Here is a 21,571-nt window from a genome sequence, read left to right on the forward strand (position 1 = left end):
CTGATTGCTGTGCACCTGAATCTGATCCCATTAACACTTCTGTAAAATAAGACAAAATAATAGCTGGGTTGGAAATAGTTTGAATCAGTTTGATAAAAACAGTTGTTAAAAGTTGCCCACAAAGGCTATTAAAAAAACAAAGTATGTCCCCTCTGCCATACCCTCTCTATAACCCACCTGTTCAGTTGGGCAAATGCCCTTTTCCCCCATTGCTGTTCCCTCCCTGCCACAAACATAAGCATAGATTAAGCTCAAATTCCTCAATTGTTTCCTCTCTCCTTTATCCTCATGCACCTGATCTTTGCTCCTCCCACCTCTGCCCACCCTCCCCAGCCAGTGGTTGCTCTTAGTTCTGCAATACAACCCTGATTTTAAGGGATATAAAGCTATTAACTGTAGAAGATCAGAATCAGGCCTAAGTAAGAGGTATCCAGATGATAGTGATGATGATGACTAAATTAGCAGTCGTCACTGATTGCCTTTGAGATTAAAAACAAACAACTCCCTACACATAATGGTAGGATACCCACTGAGGCACTGTAGTTAGTTTTACGGATCTTCGTCTTTCCCCCATTACCCGCATGAATTCATCTGGCTTGCAGAGAGAATTGTGCATGCATGTGTTAGGCAGACTTAGCCTGCTCTGGAATACACATGTGGATGTACAAACGTATTTCTTAGCTTCTGGCAAAGAATCAGGAACTGACTGTCAATGTTCTGTTGGCTGCCGTCTTCCTGATTTTACCTGTAAATCTCACAGCGTACATTTGTTCACTGAAGATGTTGCATAGATATCGCTTTCATTGTCAGAGCCATGCAAATCATAAAAAAAATCATTAGGATGCCAGAAACACTTTCTAGTGATTTCAGGTGGGAACCTAAGTATTAACAAATTATCTACAATACTTCAACAGCAACGCAGAAAGACTCCCAAATGGAAAGTCCCAACAAATTTTTTCATTGTTTTGACTAATGCAGATCGAAAGATTAATTAGCATAGCAAGAAATTCACATGCTATTCAGACATAGTCTGATATTTTTCAGCACAACCACGTAAATGTAATCCATGCAGTTTGATGATGGAAAGTGACTGGAAATAAAGTTTCAAGGAGTGCTCTGTAATGACCTTCCTCCATTCCAGGTCAAGCCAACGGTGATAGATATGTTAGATGAGGCAGAATTAGACCAATCTCTACCTGTTTGGAAAAAAATGGCTATAATCTATTTCAAGCAAAGCAAGTTCTGTTGCTCTTGAGGCCAGTCTGACTTCCAAGCAAACTGGAAGAGCAGCACACAAACTGGGACTATACATGCTAATGACCCTCTAATCTGTACTGGAGCCATTAGGAGGCAGGGAAACAAGCTTGTAGAAGATGCTGAGATGAATATTGCTGGGGCACTTTGGACCTCAGCTACCCAGCCTCATCTTGTACAAAAGTAAGAGGACTATTGGGGAGTTCTCATTTTACGAACTACTCCGGAAATTCCTTCTTTTCTTGAGTTTACTAGGTACATAATATTGCAGCTTTTGTCTGTCTGAAGACTCTGGTATGCAATCACACGGTCACTGTGATTTACACCAATGAAGCTTTTTATGCCGTCATTGGCTGCAGGTATATTTGTGATTTCAGTGAACAACACAGCTATTGTTTAGTTCATTTCCTTTTTCTCTTTTTCCATGGCATAATTTTGATGATGATTTTAGTGAGAAACTATAAAAGATAAGCTACTTAAATAAGACTGGGCAATTAATGATATTGCATAAATAAAGCTAAACGCTAGCATTGTTTTGAAGATAACACTGGAAAAATGTGCACTTTGTATTCTGGGCCACAGTGTTTTGAAGCATAACAGGGCCTGGACTTTTGTGTTCATATATGCAGAATATTCCCTTTCTAAAACAAAGTTAGATAGTCAGAAGAACACAGCTCTTCGTTTTCCTATTTCCTATATAAACCATGCAATCAAACATCTAATCTTCATTGGGCTAGAACTGCTGCAAGAATTAGAGCTATATGGTTTGCAGTATATAGGTTTGGAAACCAATTGCCTAGAGGTATATCTTACAAATTATTTCAGAATTTCTCTTAGAAATTTTCTGAAAAAATAAACCAAATGCTTGGAAGTCAGCTGCTCATTTTAGGTACAGGATATTGAGAGTACTATTGTAATAATAGAGTAGTTCCAACTAATGACTAATAAAATTAGAGCTTCACATAAAAATCATTTTCTTTTGAAAACCTGTCAAAGTGGAAACTTTTTATTAATACACTATAAAATGAATTATCAAGTCTAATCAATAAAAATCTTGTAATTCCTACTGATTAAGTTAAACATACAGAAATACATTTCTACTTAGTAAGAAAGCTGTGTATTTACAGGATATAAAGAGCAAGGTTGGGAAGTGTGCAATACCCATGGCATTAGATCTAACTTTTAGTTAGTGCCAAAACATGGTGATTTCTCATATTATCAGACTACTCTGGCAGTAGCCAAGGAAACATTGTGGCCCAGGCTCAGAAATTAGTTGTTTAAATACTTAAAGCATATTTATTTTGATTTTTTGCATTGTTCTAACAAAAAAAAAGTAATACTGGAGACTGAGAGATAGCAGTTTGAATTGCCTATGTGAAGTGCTGATCTCTTAATTAAAGGCAGCACAATGATCTTCTAAGGAAAAACTGCATGTAGACTCTCACACGTTGCAGCACTGAAAATTTCTAGTAGTGAGACCAGTTTTACTAGTTATTTCCACCAATGAAGAGGGATATGAGTTCCATACAATTATTGCATCAGAAATTAAATCAGCTGTATACTCTAATATATCTAAAGTAGCATGATATGACCACATAACTGTCTAAGTATTATAAAAAGTATTATACGTTTAGTCTGTTGCAAATAATTAAAAAACCCAGGCAGGCTGTGAAAACCAAGAACACAGGCAGTGCCACCAGTGGAGGAAGATAATGATATATTTGAAGATTCTGTTACAGGAGAAATATATGTTTATAGCTCCTTTTTCAATGCAACTCAGGTACACACAGCAATAAGAAAATTCCTGTAGGCCATGCCTAAACTAGGAGGAGGTAGATGAGCTTTAGGGAATTTTTCAGAGTTCTTTCAAGAGCAAGGTGACTTCTCTGGCAAAACATGCTGGAATTTCCTGCTGACCTGCATGTCAATAGGCTTTCTTTCCTTTGTAAACTAGGATGGGGCTCCCATGTAGCTCTGAATCACATCCCAGCATAAAGTTAGCAAACCACCAAACTACATACCTCCTAGGTCTGAAAATTAAGAAAAAGCTGTAGACTAAATTACATCGTATGAAATCAGTGGTGTAGAGAGGTAGATGAATGAATGACCAAGAGTATGAGAGAGGGACAGAGAAAGATAGATTAATTTGTACAAAGGGAAGAAGAAAAATTAAGTGGGACTCTCAAAACTGACATGATGTTCTGGGGCCTTACTAGGTCTCAATTAAGCTCTGAATTTCAAAGATCTTTATGAGGAGGAAAATAGTGGAATTCAGTTTGCTTTCTTCCAGTGAGGCAAGGGTTCTTACTTCCATTGTTTCTATGACCCAAATAAAACCTCATCCAACAGTAGCAGGTAAATCGCAAATACCATCAGTTTTTTAAATCAGCTCAGGCACAGACACATTTTTAAAATATACTGCAGTTAATGAAGTAAGATTATTATTAATCATCTGAGACAGACTGAACATTTCAAGTGTTTAGATTAAGTTATCAAGTTGGATTATTTATTGCAGATAAATGATGAATATCAGGCAAGAAAGGTGGCTTCAATAACTATTGAAGACATTGCAGAGAGGTTTTGGAAGTGGGAGGAAGCTACAGGCCTCTATAAAGATAGGTAATAAAAATGTTTTCCTGAGTAAAATATTTTCAAATGGTTTCAGTGAACAGCATATCAACAGACTCCATGCCACAAATAGTATTTGTTGAAACATGAAAAAATTCTCAATTTAGTTCATAATACATTTTACTATTAGCCTATTAAAGCAGTGGATTAAGGAATATTTTCTCTTTTTCGCTGCCATAAGGAAGGACTTGGCTGCCTTCAATAACGGTTATCTCTTTCTCAAGTAATATATCAGGCAACTGCTTTAGATTTTTATATACCTATGACATTTAAGTTTTCTTCACAACAAAACGGGGTAAAATCTCTTTAAACCTCTTAGGTTGCATCAATAAAATCCCATAACTATTAGATTGACTATATAAACGTTATATATATATAATGTTATAGTAATTGTATTAAATGTAATATAATTGCATATAAGGCTTTCAGATTGGAGTTTCTGTACATGAGGAGCACAATTTATTCATTATTCATTTAAAATAACACAACCTTTATGATATGAATGCATGCTCTCAACAGGAACACAATTATTTTTTCATGATAATACCTAAGCATCAATGGGATCATTTTTTCATGTATTCTCGAATTTGGAGTTGCTCTGGTTGAACTAGAGTCCAAATTAGATAGAATTCCCCTTTACTAGAGCAAGAGTGATTACTCTTTCTTTTAATCTATGCACTCATAAACTTCCATGATCACAGCAAATAATACTTTGCTGATATTCATTATCATCTTGTAATAAATATTCTGTCTTGATTAACTTAATCTAAACATTTGAAATAGTAAATGCTTGACTGAAGCAGAAAGTCTCATTAACAATATTAGTCAAATACTTTGAATATCCATGTCTATGCCAGAACTAGTTTTAAAAATTCTTTTTAGAATAATTTTGCATTTCTATTTGTTGTAGACTAATACATATCCATAATACCAAAACTGAACTATACTAAACCATTTTACCTAGAATATTGCCTAGAAAATAACAGATGCCCCTATTTTCTTTGCTAAAATCAGAATAAAATTTTATCTCATATTTTCATTATTCTTTTTGCTATTTCTGTATACTCCCTTCTATCATTCAACCTTATCTTTTTTAAAAATACAAAACCGACTTACAGGATCTGCCATTAACTTCTGCTGCATTTTACAGCATTTCCTTCTCTTGTATATGTATGCCCATTTTGTGTTTTTTTTTCATTTTATATGTGGTTTTCAATAAACTAAATTAATAAAGTAAAAGGAATGAAAATAGGGGGGAAACCTCTCTACCTTTGATTTATATACATGAGCATATGTGTGTGCTCACATTCATATATGTGTGTGTAATCCCACCAACGTTAAGCTTGTAATGTTTATTACAGCCTGTTCCAGTGCAAGAGTTATTAGATGTTTATAAGTCTTATTAAGGAACAGCAACATACTGTTACTTCCACATATAATCTACTATTACTCTCAGGGACTATCTATATCTGAGAAAAGGTGTTTACTTTACCTTACCTCCTGCCCTTGATTCTTCTCACATTCTTCATGGGGTTTTTTTGTACATTTACTTTCTCTCTCCCATAATTCATTCCATGGATACCCTGCTAGTTTCTCTAATTCTTTCTGGATTTCATTTTTCTTGCACCATTTTGTTACCTTGTTACCATTTAACTAATGAGTCAAATTTTCTGATTTTGCCAAAAACTCAGAGGGCATACCTATGCACTTCTGGTTAAGCACATATGCACATACTTGCTTGACTGAGGCCTGATGTATTGTTTGTTCTGGTTGAACAACATTCCCTAGAGGACACACAATTTCGTAATCGTGTTTAAATTTTCATTTATTTTTCGTCTGTTAGAAATTTCCTATATTTAACATATGCAGTTACAATAATAGGCTAATAGGCTAATATTTTAGCTGTATTTCAGCAGAACTCTCCATGGCTTCAGTTATGAATTCTTTCTCCCTATACAATGAGATAGGATTGCAAGATATTGCATCATTCTTCCAAAGTGAGGACCAGGAGGAAACAGTGTGGTATTTTATAAACAATTTTGAGAAATTAAGCTAGCCAAACCTTGAAACATCAATAGAAATTAACATTTATAGTTTCTAATAATAACCTAGACTTTCTGGTAGAAGCACACTTGTCCCAGACTCATAAGAAGGGGAAGAGGAAGTTTTTATTCATCTTTTTTGGCCTGATCCTAGACCTTAAGGCTCCCCAGATGTTGGTTTCAAGACTACCATGCCAAGGAGAAACTTAAAAGTTGATCAGATCTGCGTTAACTTCACGCATACCATGAATACACTACAGTCTTCTTCCTTTTTTATTTTTTGACAGAACTACCACAACAGTTCCTTCTAACTACCAGACAAAGAACAGAATTTGTTAGATGAGAACTGCCATGGGAGTCCTGGGCTTAAGGAAGTATCAGTCTGTTGCATTCATGACAAAGGTGTGGCAAGTGAGCAAAATCTGAATGGCAAATAGGCCTCGGAGATGGGAATCACAGCATCTCAGGAGACATCTGCCTGTTGTCCAGACTCCTGAACTCAGTGAGAACTGCAGACATCCACCTCACGCAAAGAAAAGTTTCTGTTGGTAAGTTAACTTCAGCCTCGTGCTTCTCTGACGGGCAGTTCGCCTGGCGGCTGCATGGCTTGGTAATCCAGTGGGAGCTGAAAGTCTGTGCTTGGACAGATGTTGACAATCGCTTTAAGAGACAACATCTCCTGGCTCTCACAGAGTTTCCATTGATATGCATAATCTCTAGTTTGTGAAACTAGAATACAATTTAGCTCACTAGCTGTGAAAGGTTTCTGAGCTATCAAATCAAAACAGCTCCTATTAACTCACCAAATCACATCTATATTTGTTACTGAAAGAGTTAATTTCTAAACATTACTCCAATAAATACAAGCAATAAGAGGCTGGTAAATAACTTGTCCCTTGATCATGGAATAAAAGCAAGAAGTAATAGAATAGTCAGTACCTTGTGACGTAATCTTACTAGAGGCTGATAGGGCTTAAAGTTGTATCCTTCCTTGGCTGGCCACCCATCTGTTCCCAATAAAATGCATCCAAGAAATAAAGCAGCGGACCACCACATAAACATCTTTACAGGTCTGTTTCTGTCAAAATAAAATGTGATAGTTCAGTGACAGACTGCACTATTACTTTGGCACTAGTCATATGATAAAAGTTGACAATACAGATATTCCATTTGTGGACTTGAATAAATATAATCAAAATAGGATAATCCATCTGACAGGAAAAAAAAAAGTAGTAGTATCTGGGAGACAAAATCAGCTGGGGTGTACTGAGCTGAACACTTTCTTATATGCATTCAATACTCATATGAGACCTTGACTGAGGAAATAACCAGCAAAAGCCTCAAAAAGAAGATAGGACATAATAGAAAAGCAGTGATTCAAGAGAGTCAGTACTATTTTTTTTTTCAACTAAAGAAATAAATGATCATCAGTGGCATGGTCATCATTTTGTTGTTTGTAAGGATAGTCTCCTCTGGTGCACTGTTCACATCCTGGAAGATATTAAGGTAGAATATCTGTTATACTCAATTATTATCATCTCTATTTTATTGGCATTGAAAGTTTAAACCATAAACAAAGCACTGTATTTTCTGCCAATGTTCTGGATGAATTTTTAAATTACATTATTGAAATTCTGTGTATTCTATAAGCTTTATTCTATGTGCCAGCATTACATGAATATTCCCAGTGTGTTAAGTAAACTCCCTGAATCTTGCCCCAGAATGCACTGCAATCGGATATAAAATGCAGGTAGATTAATTGAAAAACTTTACTTTGATTGTTTGGGGTTTTGATTGTTTCTCTGTCAGAATTCTACAATTATGTTGCAGATGATCTGAACTAGCAAAGCACAACCATGGTAAATGCATCCACATTCTAGAACTTCTCAGAAACAAATCCAAAAAAAAACCAATGAGATTTATAAGGACCTTTAGATCACAGGCCACTTCTCCAGGAAACTGCTTACAAATAAGCTTGTATTACCACTTATGACATTTAGTGATTTTTTTTTTGTCCCCAGGAATAGCTGTTACAAATGCTGTTGTTGGTAGGGATTTGTACGTACATATCACTTAGTACTTGTCTACAGCTCTTTTGTGAGTAACAAGAAAAATATTTTCATCCAGGAGGAGACTTTGAAATAATTCTTAATAGATATTTCATAATATTGGAAACTGAGTGCAGAAGCTATTCAATAGCTATACTTATTGGCATAAATAATAGCACCTTATTGACAGTTGTATAAGAATACTAAAAAAAAAAATCACAAAAGTCAAAAAAAGTAAGGAACTGTATTATGATGCACTGAAACCTGAAAGTAGTAATATTTACATCCAGTTTTTCAATTCTGATGCAAAGCTTAAAAACAAGAGGGTGCTTAGACATATTTCACCTTCATAAATAAATTGAAGTGTTATATAAAGAATGAGAAAAGGAAAGGATAAGGCTATCTTCAGTGGCTAATACAACCTCTTGTTCTTGGGAAAGAATAGAAGTATACTCATCCATTTACAATCTGAATGTTTAACTCTTCAATTTGAATATTTATTTATTTAAAATTCTAGAATTTATATTGCAAAGGTAAATTTTAACAGTAAATACTATTATCTATGTGGTATATTGCATACAATATGGTATGCATACAACTACATGCAATGAGTTACATATCTTGACCACCTCATCTGCCCTCTGTCCATCAGTTTGTCATTGTGCAGTCACCAGGACATCCTGGCTCATGATGACTGCAAAGTTCTGGACATTTGTAAACCAGCTCATCATAAAACTATTCCTTTTCTTCTGAACACAAAATTTCAGTTTTCCTAACAAAACTGCACTGATTTGATAAGCCAGTCCTACATTATCCAGCTATGGCAATACATTTAAAGTAGGACCCATTAGGATTAAAATAAGGATATTTATTAGATATTGATATTAGAAAGGGCGATACACAGCAATCTACAAAAAAGCACAGAACTGTGTCTAATTTTAAAATACCTGAGAAACTCATAATTTGAACTTTAGAAGAAAGAGAACAGCCTTGCAAGGGATATGGAAAAATCAAAAAGAATTTGTATTACGGTTACTTTTGAAGGAAGACAAAGACATTATAACTGTGTAACGATAAGGTCACAACCATTGAAGGCCTATAGCAATCATACTCACAGATTTTATGGGCACACGTGGCATGAGAATTTCCCTGATATGGTCCCTATTGGACATGAAAAGGTTCATTTCACTAGGGGTGTGAGTGCCTATTGTAGGTATTCAGTATTTGGTATAGATACTCAGTATTTATATTGAAACTATGAAGTTAAACAGACGACACAGCCAACTGTCCCTCATCACTTTGGGATATGTGCAAGTCATTCTCTTCAGTGTTATTCAATCCTGAAATAGCGGATAGAGATGTACAATTTCTATATAGGCTGGCTTATACATGAGTGTATATTAGATTTTTCCCTTTGCACCCAGCTGCTAACTTATCCTGCCAATGTAGAGATCCCTGGTAAGAACAAAGATATTCATGAGTTAAGTATAAAAAGTCAGAAGCGTGTCCTAAGAGCCTGGAGCGTGTAGAGAATGTTGAAGTCTTGCCTATCATTTCCTTTTTTGTACGAACTCAGCTGAGCATAAAACGTGAACAAGTAGGGGATCATTTATTATCTTGTATCATTTTACAGCCATGCTCCTGGCAATACTATTATACAAACTGTGATTTTGACTACTATCATTCTTCATATAGCTGAAGCCTCACACTCGCCTAAAGGCAGGGACTTCATAGAACATTTAATTCCTGTGGAGATACCAAGAACAATTGTATTAAATGGACTCCAGCCTTACCTCTGTTCCAAGTCTCAGTAACAGGACCCTACATGAGCCAGTTGCCCTTCTTTGGGGGCCAGTCTACTGCTCTTTGTAAAGCCAATTAACAGTTTCTGCCTGTTTCATTCTCATCACAGCTGACTTTTACCAACCCTTCCTAGCTTTCATTGACTTTTAATTCAACCTCAGACTTGACGCTAATATACCATACTACCTTAACACCACCCACCTTTTGTTCCATCTTGAACAATCTCATTCTTGCTCTCTATACTAACGAAATTTAAGATTTCTTCTTACTTACTATTGCCTTTCTTGTTCCAACAGTGCCCACTTCAAGCTACATGTCTTTTGTACTCCAGCTCTCCAAACACACATAATAGAAGTATCTTCCATAGGAGACCCCTTAAAGGGTATATTAAGCAGTGAATGATCTGAAGCAAAGACAACATACTCTATTACAGAGAGATACCTTACATAAACAAGTTAAAGCTTGCTCTTTTTCACCTGTCCAGTAACCGGATATTAAAGTGATAATAAAAAGAGATACAGTGGAAAAGTTCTCTCTCTGCTTCCACCTTTGTACTCCCACGAAAACAGAACTGCTGCTCAGGTGTTCCAATGGGAACTTTCGAATATGGGGTTATTATAAACAACTGTAGCACATTGACAGGAAATACTATAAAAGGACATTTCAGAACTCTGAGAATTCAAGTATCATGGAATGGCATTTTCCTCCACTTCCTCTATTCCTTCATGTTACTGTTTCAGTCACTTCTAATCTTGAAAAAAATCAGCCTTTATTCATGTTTATTGAATACATTCTTTAAAAATAGTTTATTGTTAACTTTCAAGGTCAGAATCAGATTAATTTAACAGTCATGCAAGCTAAAACTAGCTATGCACACTTGAACCTTTGTCCCATTTGTGAACTTTTGGAATATCTCTCTGTACAATGAAAAATAGGTTAGAGAACAGTCATTTCAAAGAAGACAGTAAGGGCAGCCACATTCCACCACCCTCCCATCTAAACTGCATATATTTTAGCCTCATGTGGTGTAAATGAATAGAGTCCTTATAGTTTTGAAAATTGCTTGACCTTAAAAGGCTGCTCCTTTGTACTTGTCCAAAGAAGAGAAAATTATTACATGGTCAGTCTTCTGACTTCATTGCCTATTACTTGGATGAACATTTAAAATGTAAATTAAAGAAGTCAGCTTTTATGACAGATTCTGTCTAAAATCCTAGAAGGATATATGGTGTCTGCAGTTCTTATTTGTCTTTTCAGAAAAAAAAAAATCATTTTTTTGAAAGGCTCCTAAGTTTTCCATTGGCAATATTTATTGCACAACTCAAGTGGTTATTTCTTCCTTAAAATATAGTACCAGAACTGCAGTCCTTCCTTAAAATAATATTATTACGTCTTTATTGTAAGAAAAAATATGATTTGTATTTAAAGACCTATGTTTTTAATGAATTGGGTTAAACAGATGCAAGAAAAATGAATTTTAAAAGCTTCATTCCAGCTCCAGATTTTATTACTTTCTATAGGTGGGCAAAAAGAAATATCAACTTCAACATATTCATGATATCTAAAATAAGTGAGTCCTTATTTTTATTTCGGGGTGCAGCACAAACAGTAAATAAACAATTCTGAGGCATGCCTTGTAATGGTTATATTACCAAACAATCACAAAAATATCATGGGAAAAAAGGTCATTTTGGTTTTAAAGGATGCCTGTATCATGCCCCTTTGGGGCAAAATGATGTATTTATGAACTTAATTTTGCATTAGTGTGATAAATCTTGTTTATGTGTTTATTATAATCTGACAGGTTTTCTATTTGAATGCTTGGATAACCTTTTTTTCTGTTTTTTTTTTTCTTTTCATTTTTCTGTTAGCTTTTTTTTTCATTAATAGCACATTTGCATAGTAATTGCTTTAGGGGTTATAATAGGTAACTACTTTAATTTTCACTTTATTTTTCCATTGGTTTCAAATCAGGGTGTATATACTGAGTTTTAAGTTATCAGAAACCTTTTTAATAACCTATTCACTACAGCTGAATATATGAGTGACTTGAAGCCTCCAATATATAGGAGTGTCATATGAATGACACTTGGCCTGCTTTTATTAAATGTGCAGGATATTATATAAAATAATGTATCTCACAAGAACTGAAGATAAGTGGGCTTAAGGAATTTCAGAGTCAAAGAAGTGGTTGATGGAATTAAGTATCATGATCAAAATTATGTCTCAGAGGAAATACTGCTGAAAATCAAAGATTTAAAGCATTATTAATATGAATTTTGAAAAATTGAAATATGAGACTGCAACAAATATAGCTCATTGTAGAGCTCCTGAGTATAATCAGCTTAGAGTCTTTCACATTTTTCTGCGATCACTGCTTGGAAGAGTGGAAAAGAAAGTTCTACTTTAATTTTCCGTACAGTCTTTCTATATATTTTTGAGAACTCTGGAAGTTTCAGGGGGAGAGGGTTTTTTTTTTTTTAATCAAAGATGAATAAGGCATTAATCTTGTTTTCTGTCTCCCAGGACACCCACCACTAAGGATCTGCATTAAGTAGATCAGTTATATTTTGCAATTTCAGAGAAGTGCTATTAGAAAGATATTTTTCTTTTTCTTAGGTTAGTCACATTACTGAGCATCAGCCAGAAAGCAGTGTGTGTTGTGAAAGTAGTGGAAGCCCTGTCAAACAGCTACGTTCTCATGTGACCTTTACCATTTTTTCAGTGATGTGTTTGTTCACTTATATAAGTGCAAGCTCTATGCATTACAATACAGCTCTTACATATTTGTAAAGGTTTCAAGATAAGACAGGACAATAACTTACATGTTGATTATTTCAATTAGCTGCCATTTTGTAGAGATCTCAAGATTATTATCTGGCCTATTTTTGTCTCCTAGAATCAGTTAGGGACTGAGCTACTCCTAAGACCCTGCAGAAATAAGACATATATTTTAGTCTTCCCTCCATATTTTCACCACTCTATTGTTTAAATATTCTTTATCCTGTGCATTTGTTTTACTTTTTACCTACTTCACCAGCAGCTGCCATTAAGCATCTATTAATCAAACTGTACCTTACATTTTCAAAAATCTCTCTTTGTTTACTTGTGCTAAGCACTGATATGATACTTTAAAGGGAGGCAAATACTGTTTAATTACTACTTATTATTAATTTGCTGATCTGTACTGTGGTCTACTTCTGTAGTTTTCTCTGCCAGCCTTAGATTTGCCTCAAAAGCTGAGGAGGGAAAAAGTGAAGGATGTGGAACAGAGAATGGTTATTCCTTATTTTTCACTGCACAGTAAATTTTTCCACATCAAATTTAGATTTGCCTAACTTCAGATCCTTAGAAAGCTCTGTCATCTTACTTTTTAGCCCATTGCTGGAGCATTCATGAATTCGATGAATAGTGCAGAATTTTCCCCAGTGAATTCTCTTCATTTCACTTACTTTTGAAAGTTTTTGATAAATTGTTATTCATAAGCGGATTCTTTTATCTTTTATTTAATCATTTATTTCCTTAAAGAAAATTCGGCTTGGTAATATAACTGTATACCTTCCTGATTAAAAATGCAGTCATTTAATACAGTTAGCACAATGGAATCAAGCACAACTCAGTCTGGTCAGCAGAGCAATGGGGACTCATCTTCTAGTCTTGAAACTTTCCAGCAATCTCAGAAGTAGTCTATGCTGCAAGGTGCTTAGTGAAATCATCATTTTCTTGTTAAAAAGAGGACAAAATAAGAGAAAATTATATAATACCTCTTTACTTAGCTTAGGCTACCATGTTAAACTGTTCATGTTTCCAGTTCTGGTAACTGATGCTGGATAATCTTCAATATTTTCTAGTAATAAGGCACTTTAACCTTGAAGTGTACTCAAACCAGCAAATACTATTAATAACTGGGATAGGATTCAAACACATTGAAATTCTGAGGTAGATGGTCTTACATAAATTGAATATCCAACCTCTTTGAACTTTATTCACCACTAGTGAGTTCAATGTACATTCGTTTGTAAGCAAAGAGTTCCTAGGCACCTTAAACTGCTGCATAGTGGAAGTTGTACATTATCTTCTATTTGCATATGCACAAATTACAGATATTTATGATATCTGTGTCTGATGCATCTTTAAACTATTTATCTGTAAACTAATGCTATTATGCACAATAGAAAGGTGATAACTGCTTTGAGAATAACCGTTTCCGTCATTCAGAGGAGGAAAAAATATAGCTTATCTATTTTTATTACCAAAAAAAGGATGTGTCAAAAGTAGTATTTCAGTTAAATAGTTCTTAGTCATTTAAAAAAAATACAAAAAACGGAAAACAAAGAAAACTACCTGTGAAGTTCACAGAATTGGCACAGATAATTTATCCTGTTGATGAGCTGCTCACCCTGAGTGGCAGAAAATTTCTTTTGCTTCTTGAGGAAAAGCAATGTGAATCTTCTCCCTTCTTCTCTCTCCTGCTAATGCTTTTCACCTCTCTGTACATGATTCAATATTTTGTAGAAAATGAACTAAATCCCAGTTACTACACTGCCCTTATGAATACCTAATTGTGATTGATGTATTCTAGAATACCATGGTGAGTACTTCCTCTCAAGGTTTATTATGCTTTCTAAATCTTCCTAGCCCCATGGTTCTGTGTCTGATTTGGAATTGCTGGACTAGAAGTAATGAGAGTTAAGTAGACATATACTAAGTACTATTTTATATCTCCCAGTGCTGTAATCTTCATAAATAGGGAAGATTTAAAAATAACATTACATACAGCCAGTACCAATGCAATAAATAGTGTATACATATACACTATGTATAAAAGATCTAATTAATGAAAGCTGACTTAACCAGAGATTATATGATGATGAAAACATATTAGAATGCTCTATTTAAAGATGTGCATATACTTAAAATTAAGGATTTTTCCACTTTAAAAGAAATTGCTTCAGAAATCACACACCTATTATACAACTGTGCTGTGCTACTGAAAGGTTACTAGCCAGGATGTGTGGCACTAAGAATAGAGAAAGAATTAATTGAAAAATGTAACCATTCTCTCCAAATAAACTGTTTTAATCAACTTAATGTATTTACAAAGTGTAAAAAAATGAAATTTTAAGTACTGGCTAGATCACTGTGTTCCTTGTTCAATTTTTAAGAGAGAGGACACACCAGATATTAGCCTGACCTTATTTAAAAGGTCATTTTCAAGATGTCAAGGAGTAGTACTGTATACCCTTAGGACATGTCGATCTCTGTCTTACACATATTATTAATCTGAAAAAATAGAATGTAATTAATTGTCTATTTTGTATGGATCAGGCAAAGAGCTTAAGTAATACAGCTACGGTAATAAATATAAACCATGCTTCATTTCCTGTGACTTTGAGCACTTCATTATATATTTTGATGGATACAAATACCTGTCAGGAAAGAACACAGAGCTATCCTTTCTTACATATGCTTTCGCTTACAGGTATGGTTACACAGCAGAAAAGCATGTGCAAATAAGATAATTTATATATAAATGATAGTGTTATATTACATTAACTTTGAAGAAGTAGCAGCAGTTTTAGCCAAAGCTATGGCTGCTCCTATTAGCCTGCCTTGAGGCAGAATCCCTCCGCTTTATCACACAGCAGTGCTTCCACACCTTCACGCGCTGTGTGCTTCCTCACAAACTTCACCACAAACAGGGAATCTTCTCCCTAGGCGGGCCAAGCTCTTACACCAACATCTGGGTTATTACAAAGCAATCACTGTATCAGATCTTCTCTATGAACACAAGCGTAATCTACCTCTACGAAGTTTGTCCTCTCCTTAAAACGCTATGCAGAAAGCTGATCATACTGTGGAAAGTCGCAGCAGCAGCTGCCACCCTCAGGTCTTGCTGCCAGCTTTCAGGCACAGCACACCCCAAACTGCCACCCTGCGACTCGCCTCCAGAAGCAGCATCCGTACTCTGAAACGCAGTTGTTAGGTGACCTGCAGTACTTACAGCAGGCTTAGGGCTTGCAACACTAAAACACAGTGGTGCCATGGCAGCCAACAGCTCGTGCATCTGCGTACCAATCTATCTGTTTTGTCTCTCAGCAGCTACCTTATGCGGCTACAGCCACTGACCACTCAGGCACAGCCTCTCATCTTTCACTCACTAAAAAAGGCTGGCACAGCAATTTACGAACAGCCAGAAATGCTGTTGACAGTGACAGCTCATGTGCTGGAATACACAAGCAGAGAAAACTTTCTCTTTTTTTAATCTCATGTAAAACATTTACCGTGTTGGATGAACATCCTGCCTTCTGCTGACTCCTGTCCATCTCCCCATCAATTTTTCCTGGTTTAAATTGCAAATCTATCATGCTGCACAGCAGGAGGTGGAATATAGATCCTTTCACTCCTTGTTCCTGTCCTACCATTGGGACTTGTGTAAACATTAGAAACACGTCAGATGGCTCTGAAATGTATCCCCAAAGGCATCATTTCAGTGTCAGGGCAGTGATGTGACACTTATCAGTCCAGGGCTGGGCACATTCTGGAAGAGCTTTGCTTGGCATAAAGGCTCATAGGCAAATGCCATGAACCCAGAACCATGCTGCGTGTGTGCGCCTGGGCAACTTCTGAAAGGCCCCAAAAACATGGCTGCAGCAGGGGCACTTCTCTTCAGAACATCCTTGGGACTGACTGAACAGCAACATAGACTTGGGTTGACTGATTACGGTTAGAATAGGATGTTACCCATGATGGTACGCAGCAACATGAACACTGTGAACAAAACAAGAAGCTTCCTTTTCTTAAATGAAATCTTGGCTGCTAATTTCATGTTCTGATTTAATATTATCATTTTAAAGTATTTTTTTTTATTTAAAGGATGACACCAGATTGCTTAGTATGGTGACCCAGATTTAAATGACTTACAATGAAATGAGAAATAGAAAACTTAGGCATTTCTCATCTTGGTCTTCACACAATCTCACAACTGCAATCTCACAATTTCTTTAATATCACAGGAAGCAGAACATAATAAAGGTAGTGTATTTCACGTGTCTCGGAGGAGCTTTTTTTGATAGAATTGAGTTGTGCCTGTTGATCTAATTTTTTCCTAAGGCTTCAAAAAGATCATTCTCAGGAAACGGTTTGTTTACCATCACTGATATATAATTATAACAAGTGCTAGTTTGTGGAAGTCATACTGTCAGCTAGGCAGTCTCCTTCTTCCCTAGTTAAGTAAACTTGTTATAGTTGGTTCTTCAATATCCTGGAGGATTAATGTTTAACATCACGGCAACCTCTGAACTGGTGAGAGAGAATTCAATCGCTTTATATTATAAAATCAGAAGTATAAAATCTGCCACCTTAAAACTCAGTCAAGCATTCTTATGCAGTTAATATTTTACAAAATTTATTTTCAATTTTTGTTTTCATTCATCACATAAGCTAAGATTCAAGTAACATCTGACATACTACTTTGTAACTGTGGGTTCTGGGCATGTTGGAATACATATCAAACATTTTATTTTTCGAGTTTTTTATTTCATTTTTTAATTAAATTACTCACTATAAACATTAATTGTAAATAAAAAGAAACAAAAATAGCTGTTGACACTTCCCTAGCTTATTAGTTAAGTTTATTTTTGAGCAAATATGTAGTCCTGGAGAAGGCAAAATGGGCATTCAACATAGAAGAGCATTTTTTTAAACAGATAAGCTGATAAGTTAAACAATAAGATTCCTCAGTATTTGCTATAATATACAAGTTTACCACCCTTACATCGCTCTCTTGTTATTCAAGGAAATTTTACTCTTTGGTAAAACCTTAATTACCAACAAAAACAGTGAAGCCTTGGTATTAATGGACTCCTTGAATGAACACTAAACCAGCATATATGCCTACCATTAATGCAAAGTACCATAATAATTTAGAGAATGTAAGTATTCTAGTTAATATTATGAAGTTATCCCTCTTGTTCTACGAAACTCACTGTACTGAAATGCCTTAGACAATAGAGTCAAGTACTGTCTATGTAATCCAGCGAAAACGTTTTGTTCAACAACTCAGCTGTTTTTTGAGATCTCAGCTGATTCAGGCAATCTCCACCTTGAGACTGTGGCTGAAGGCCAGTATGGAAGTGGCTATGATTGGAACAGGCAGGTTTTTCTCATCTCTAACAGGGTTTGAAGGAGTGAAAAATTATAAACAACTAAAAGAGAAAACTAGATGGTAGAGGAAAGAACTGTAAAGAGAGAAGTTGGGAAGTTTTGGGCAGGGGAAGTAGTATTTCAGCAACCTTCATAGCATGGAAAGTTAGCTATGGGACATACGACAGAGAACAGACAGGGAAAGACTGAGTTCCCCGCTCCCTTAAACACAGATGAGCAAATAACACAGCAGGAGTGTACTAGGTTAAAAAGACATTGTCTTCAGTAAATGCTTCCTTCTTTCCTAATGTTTTTGACTTCTCATTGTTGGTGACAAGACTGCTTTTCAGGACAAGAAGACGTTCTGAGGGTTTTCACTCTCACCAGGATATGGGTGCATCTGGTATGATGGAGGGGACTATACACAACAGCACAAAGACTGATAGGAAATATGATGTCATCATCAAATTGCAGAAAATGGAGATGCACAGAGATTTGAGTATCATTGGATCAAGCTACAACTCGATGATTAACTGATACAACTGACAATTCTTGCAGCTATTTCAATAAACAATGACTTTTTTGTAGCTGAGGGCAGTCTGTCCTTATCAGGATTGAACCAAAAATATGTTTGCCCCACAGCACTCTCCCCCAGTGCCCTCATTAACGTAATTAAATCAGCTACAGATGAAATCCTGACCTAATTCAAAATAGTCCTAAAATCTACAAGTAATATGTTAGCTCCAGAATTTTATCCCATTTGTAGGACTTAGTGATAATGAAGTGTCACAAGGAAGGAAATGAAACTCAGAAATAAACTTCATTAACTAAAATGAATGAAATCCAAAGTTGCTCATTTGTCTTCAAAAAAATATGCATCTAATCATATATATCTGTAGAAGTTTATAAATATTTGACAGTGTTCTGTACTTTAATAGCTAAAATAGTTACAATGTCTTTTTCTTATTTAGCTGCTGTAGAGTTTTTTCCCCTCTTCTTTCCTGCTTTGCAATGACTTGTCTCTGTGTCTTTACCGCCACAAAGGTCAACTTTCTTGATGAGCCTGAATACAGCATAGTCAGAAAGGAAGTACAGAAAATTGCACTTGTTCTGTCAGTCATAAAGCTGGCTCAGTCGCTAGTGCAATGTGATGTATTCAAGAGCTTTCTTAGATGTCAGTTGAGGAAGCGTCCAGAACCTGTCAGCTTAGCTGCATTCTTTGGGAATAGTGTAGGAACAAGTTTGAAGATACATCTTTGACCTCAGTTTGAAATGAATCTCTGATGTCTGCTAGACTTGCTGTTTCATTTGGACATTAAAGTATAAATGAATAGGCCCTGCTCTCCAATGCAAAATGAAATGAATAGATTGAGCATAATATGAAGCAAACATAGTAATTTTGAGGTTTTAAAGGAAAAAAAAATACCAAGCCTTATCTACCCCTGGACTGTCATGCCTAATGAAAAATGTGTTGCTTTTTTTTTTTTTTTAACTGTGAGAACTAACTTGATCATTTATGTTCTACTATTGATAGAAACCTAATGCAACATTATAGTACATATTAATATTCTATTGAACTACTATAGTCTCCTTTAAATTTCGCAGAGATATTTCTCATAAAATAATGCATTATGCCCTGAATCCCATTTCTTAGGATCAGAATCTTCATGCCCTACTACTACGTTTTAATTGCCTTGTTCCATTTTAAAGGGTTTTATTGAGTATGATTTTATAGTGCCTTAATATATCTATTAGATAGAAGCCTTCCAAATGAATGTTGGAAAGCTGACAGTAAAACATAAACCTCAAAATGTCCTGATGAGCTTGTATCTAAAATGGATTGTAAAATAAGTTTTTGAATACTTCATAGCTAAAAAAATTGTCATTTCTAAGAATAGACTGAGGATATTACAAAACAAAAATTAAAGAGCTGCAAAAGGAATGAATTTGGTCTCTCCTTCACGTTTGTGGATTTACATATATTAACAACAAGTAGTTGTTGCATTCAGCTGTTGAACTAAGAAAAAAATGTTAACCTTTATGTTTTTCTTTTGGAAAGGCAAAAAGCAAGTGTCTTCATTTCTATTTATATCGGGAAAATATAGCAAAAATTATGTTATAAAATTGACCATAACTAAGGCTTGACCATATACAATGCCAGAAAACACTAGGAATAGCCTCTTCCCATAAAAAGTACATTTCTACAAGAGTTCCAAACTCAGGTGTCTTAGGTATTGACCTTCAGCAGTCACTCCAGTATGTACTGTGTAGACAGGCAAGAGGATCTCATTCCTCCTCTCACGTAAATCGATCCCTCTGAAACAACAGCTTCAAGCATAACCTCCTTACTTCCCTAAGGCTTAAGCACATACTCCCTTTTTCATTCTACTCTGACACCACTCATATTTTGGGATTGCCTAAGACACCTATGTGAGGCGTAGGAATGCAGGCTAGGGAGCCAGGAGACGCTGATGAACTCTGCAGCTTGTTCCTCCTTATCAGCCACAAATGCTGATCAGATAATTGGTGGCAAATGTCCAAGTACAGCAGCTTACTCAAACTACACACAGGCCATTTATTGATGAATCAGTTATTGCTAGCATGAATGCATCCTCAGTGCTGACTCAGGTAAGCCTCCCTACACAGTCAGACTTGAAAGCTTCTCCTGCTTTTGTACAGTATTTTTGAGGTTTGGGAACGTCTACCACACAACAATTCAAAACTTTTCTTGCTGTCTAAACCAGATTTTTGCAAACCATCACTGCTTAACCAAAAGAGAAGATAAAACAAAACAGAAAAAGAAAAGTTTTTTTTTTAATTATTTTGCAGGAGACTACATATATGCACACAGAAAAGGTGGTCATGCTTGTTCAGCAACGCCTGATACAATCTGAGAACTATTACATACAGATTTTTGTAGATCTTATGTGTCTACTCAGAAGAGAAAAGAGCCTCAGCGGAGGCTCTTCAGATGAGAAAAAAAAACTCTTTTTTGTCTTTTAATTAATCATGCTCATATTGTGTTTGGCCCATGGTGGAAAAGCAGTACTACTCTGCTTATAGATAGAGGGAAAAATGTTTCATGAAGAGAAGGGATGATGTTTTCTGTCCTCCAGGGCAAGGCACCACACAGATCATCCTGAATCATAGCTGATTCAGCAAACCTAGGCCAAGCTTTCTCCGTCTTTGCTTTGTGCAAGAATGAAAGCCTGAGACTGAGTCATTCCTTTGGTAATAGAAACTTCCAGGGGAAAGAAGAGGAGAGTGCCCCAGAAAGAAAAAAGGCAGTAAACACAGAGGAAGGTATCAAGCAAGCCGGTTTGCTGCTCCTGCTGTTGCTAGAGGGACAGGAGCTCAGGCAACACGGGTGATACGGGGAAGGAGAAGAGATATCCTTTCAGAGCAGTACATAGTGCTCACATTCCCTAACTTCTCCCTTAATAAAGGATTGCCAGCTCTCAACATTGGTACTGCAGTTAATGCTTGCAATTTCCAGGCAAGCACTTGGAAACAAAGCAGGAGTAGAGCCACTGCTGTTCTCACCCAATGGTCCTCTGCTTTGGCAGCCTCCTATACTTACAGCCAGCCCTGACTGAAGGCATAAGTTCCACTCTGGAGAGGTACAGCTACATACTGCTTCATATACCCATA

At 35.9% G+C, this 21,571-nt stretch overlaps 1 protein-coding gene across 3 annotated transcripts in view; it reads right to left on the reverse strand.

Moving 5' to 3' along the window:
• FSTL5 (follistatin like 5) overlaps window positions 1–21,571 on the reverse strand; it is a 332,339-nt gene that overhangs the window by 297,449 nt on the left and 13,319 nt on the right. For all 3 annotated transcript variants that reach the window (XM_009677159.2, XM_009677155.2, XM_009677157.2), the window contains exon 2: window positions 6,864–7,002. In XM_009677159.2, the coding sequence (XP_009675454.2) occupies window positions 6,864–6,986 (123 nt within the window). In that variant the 5' untranslated portion in view covers window positions 6,987–7,002. The remainder of the gene's footprint in view (window positions 1–6,863; window positions 7,003–21,571) is intronic.

This window comes from Struthio camelus, chromosome 4 (genome assembly GCF_040807025.1).
Source record: "Struthio camelus isolate bStrCam1 chromosome 4, bStrCam1.hap1, whole genome shotgun sequence".
Taxonomy (NCBI): Eukaryota; Metazoa; Chordata; class Aves; order Struthioniformes; family Struthionidae; genus Struthio; species Struthio camelus.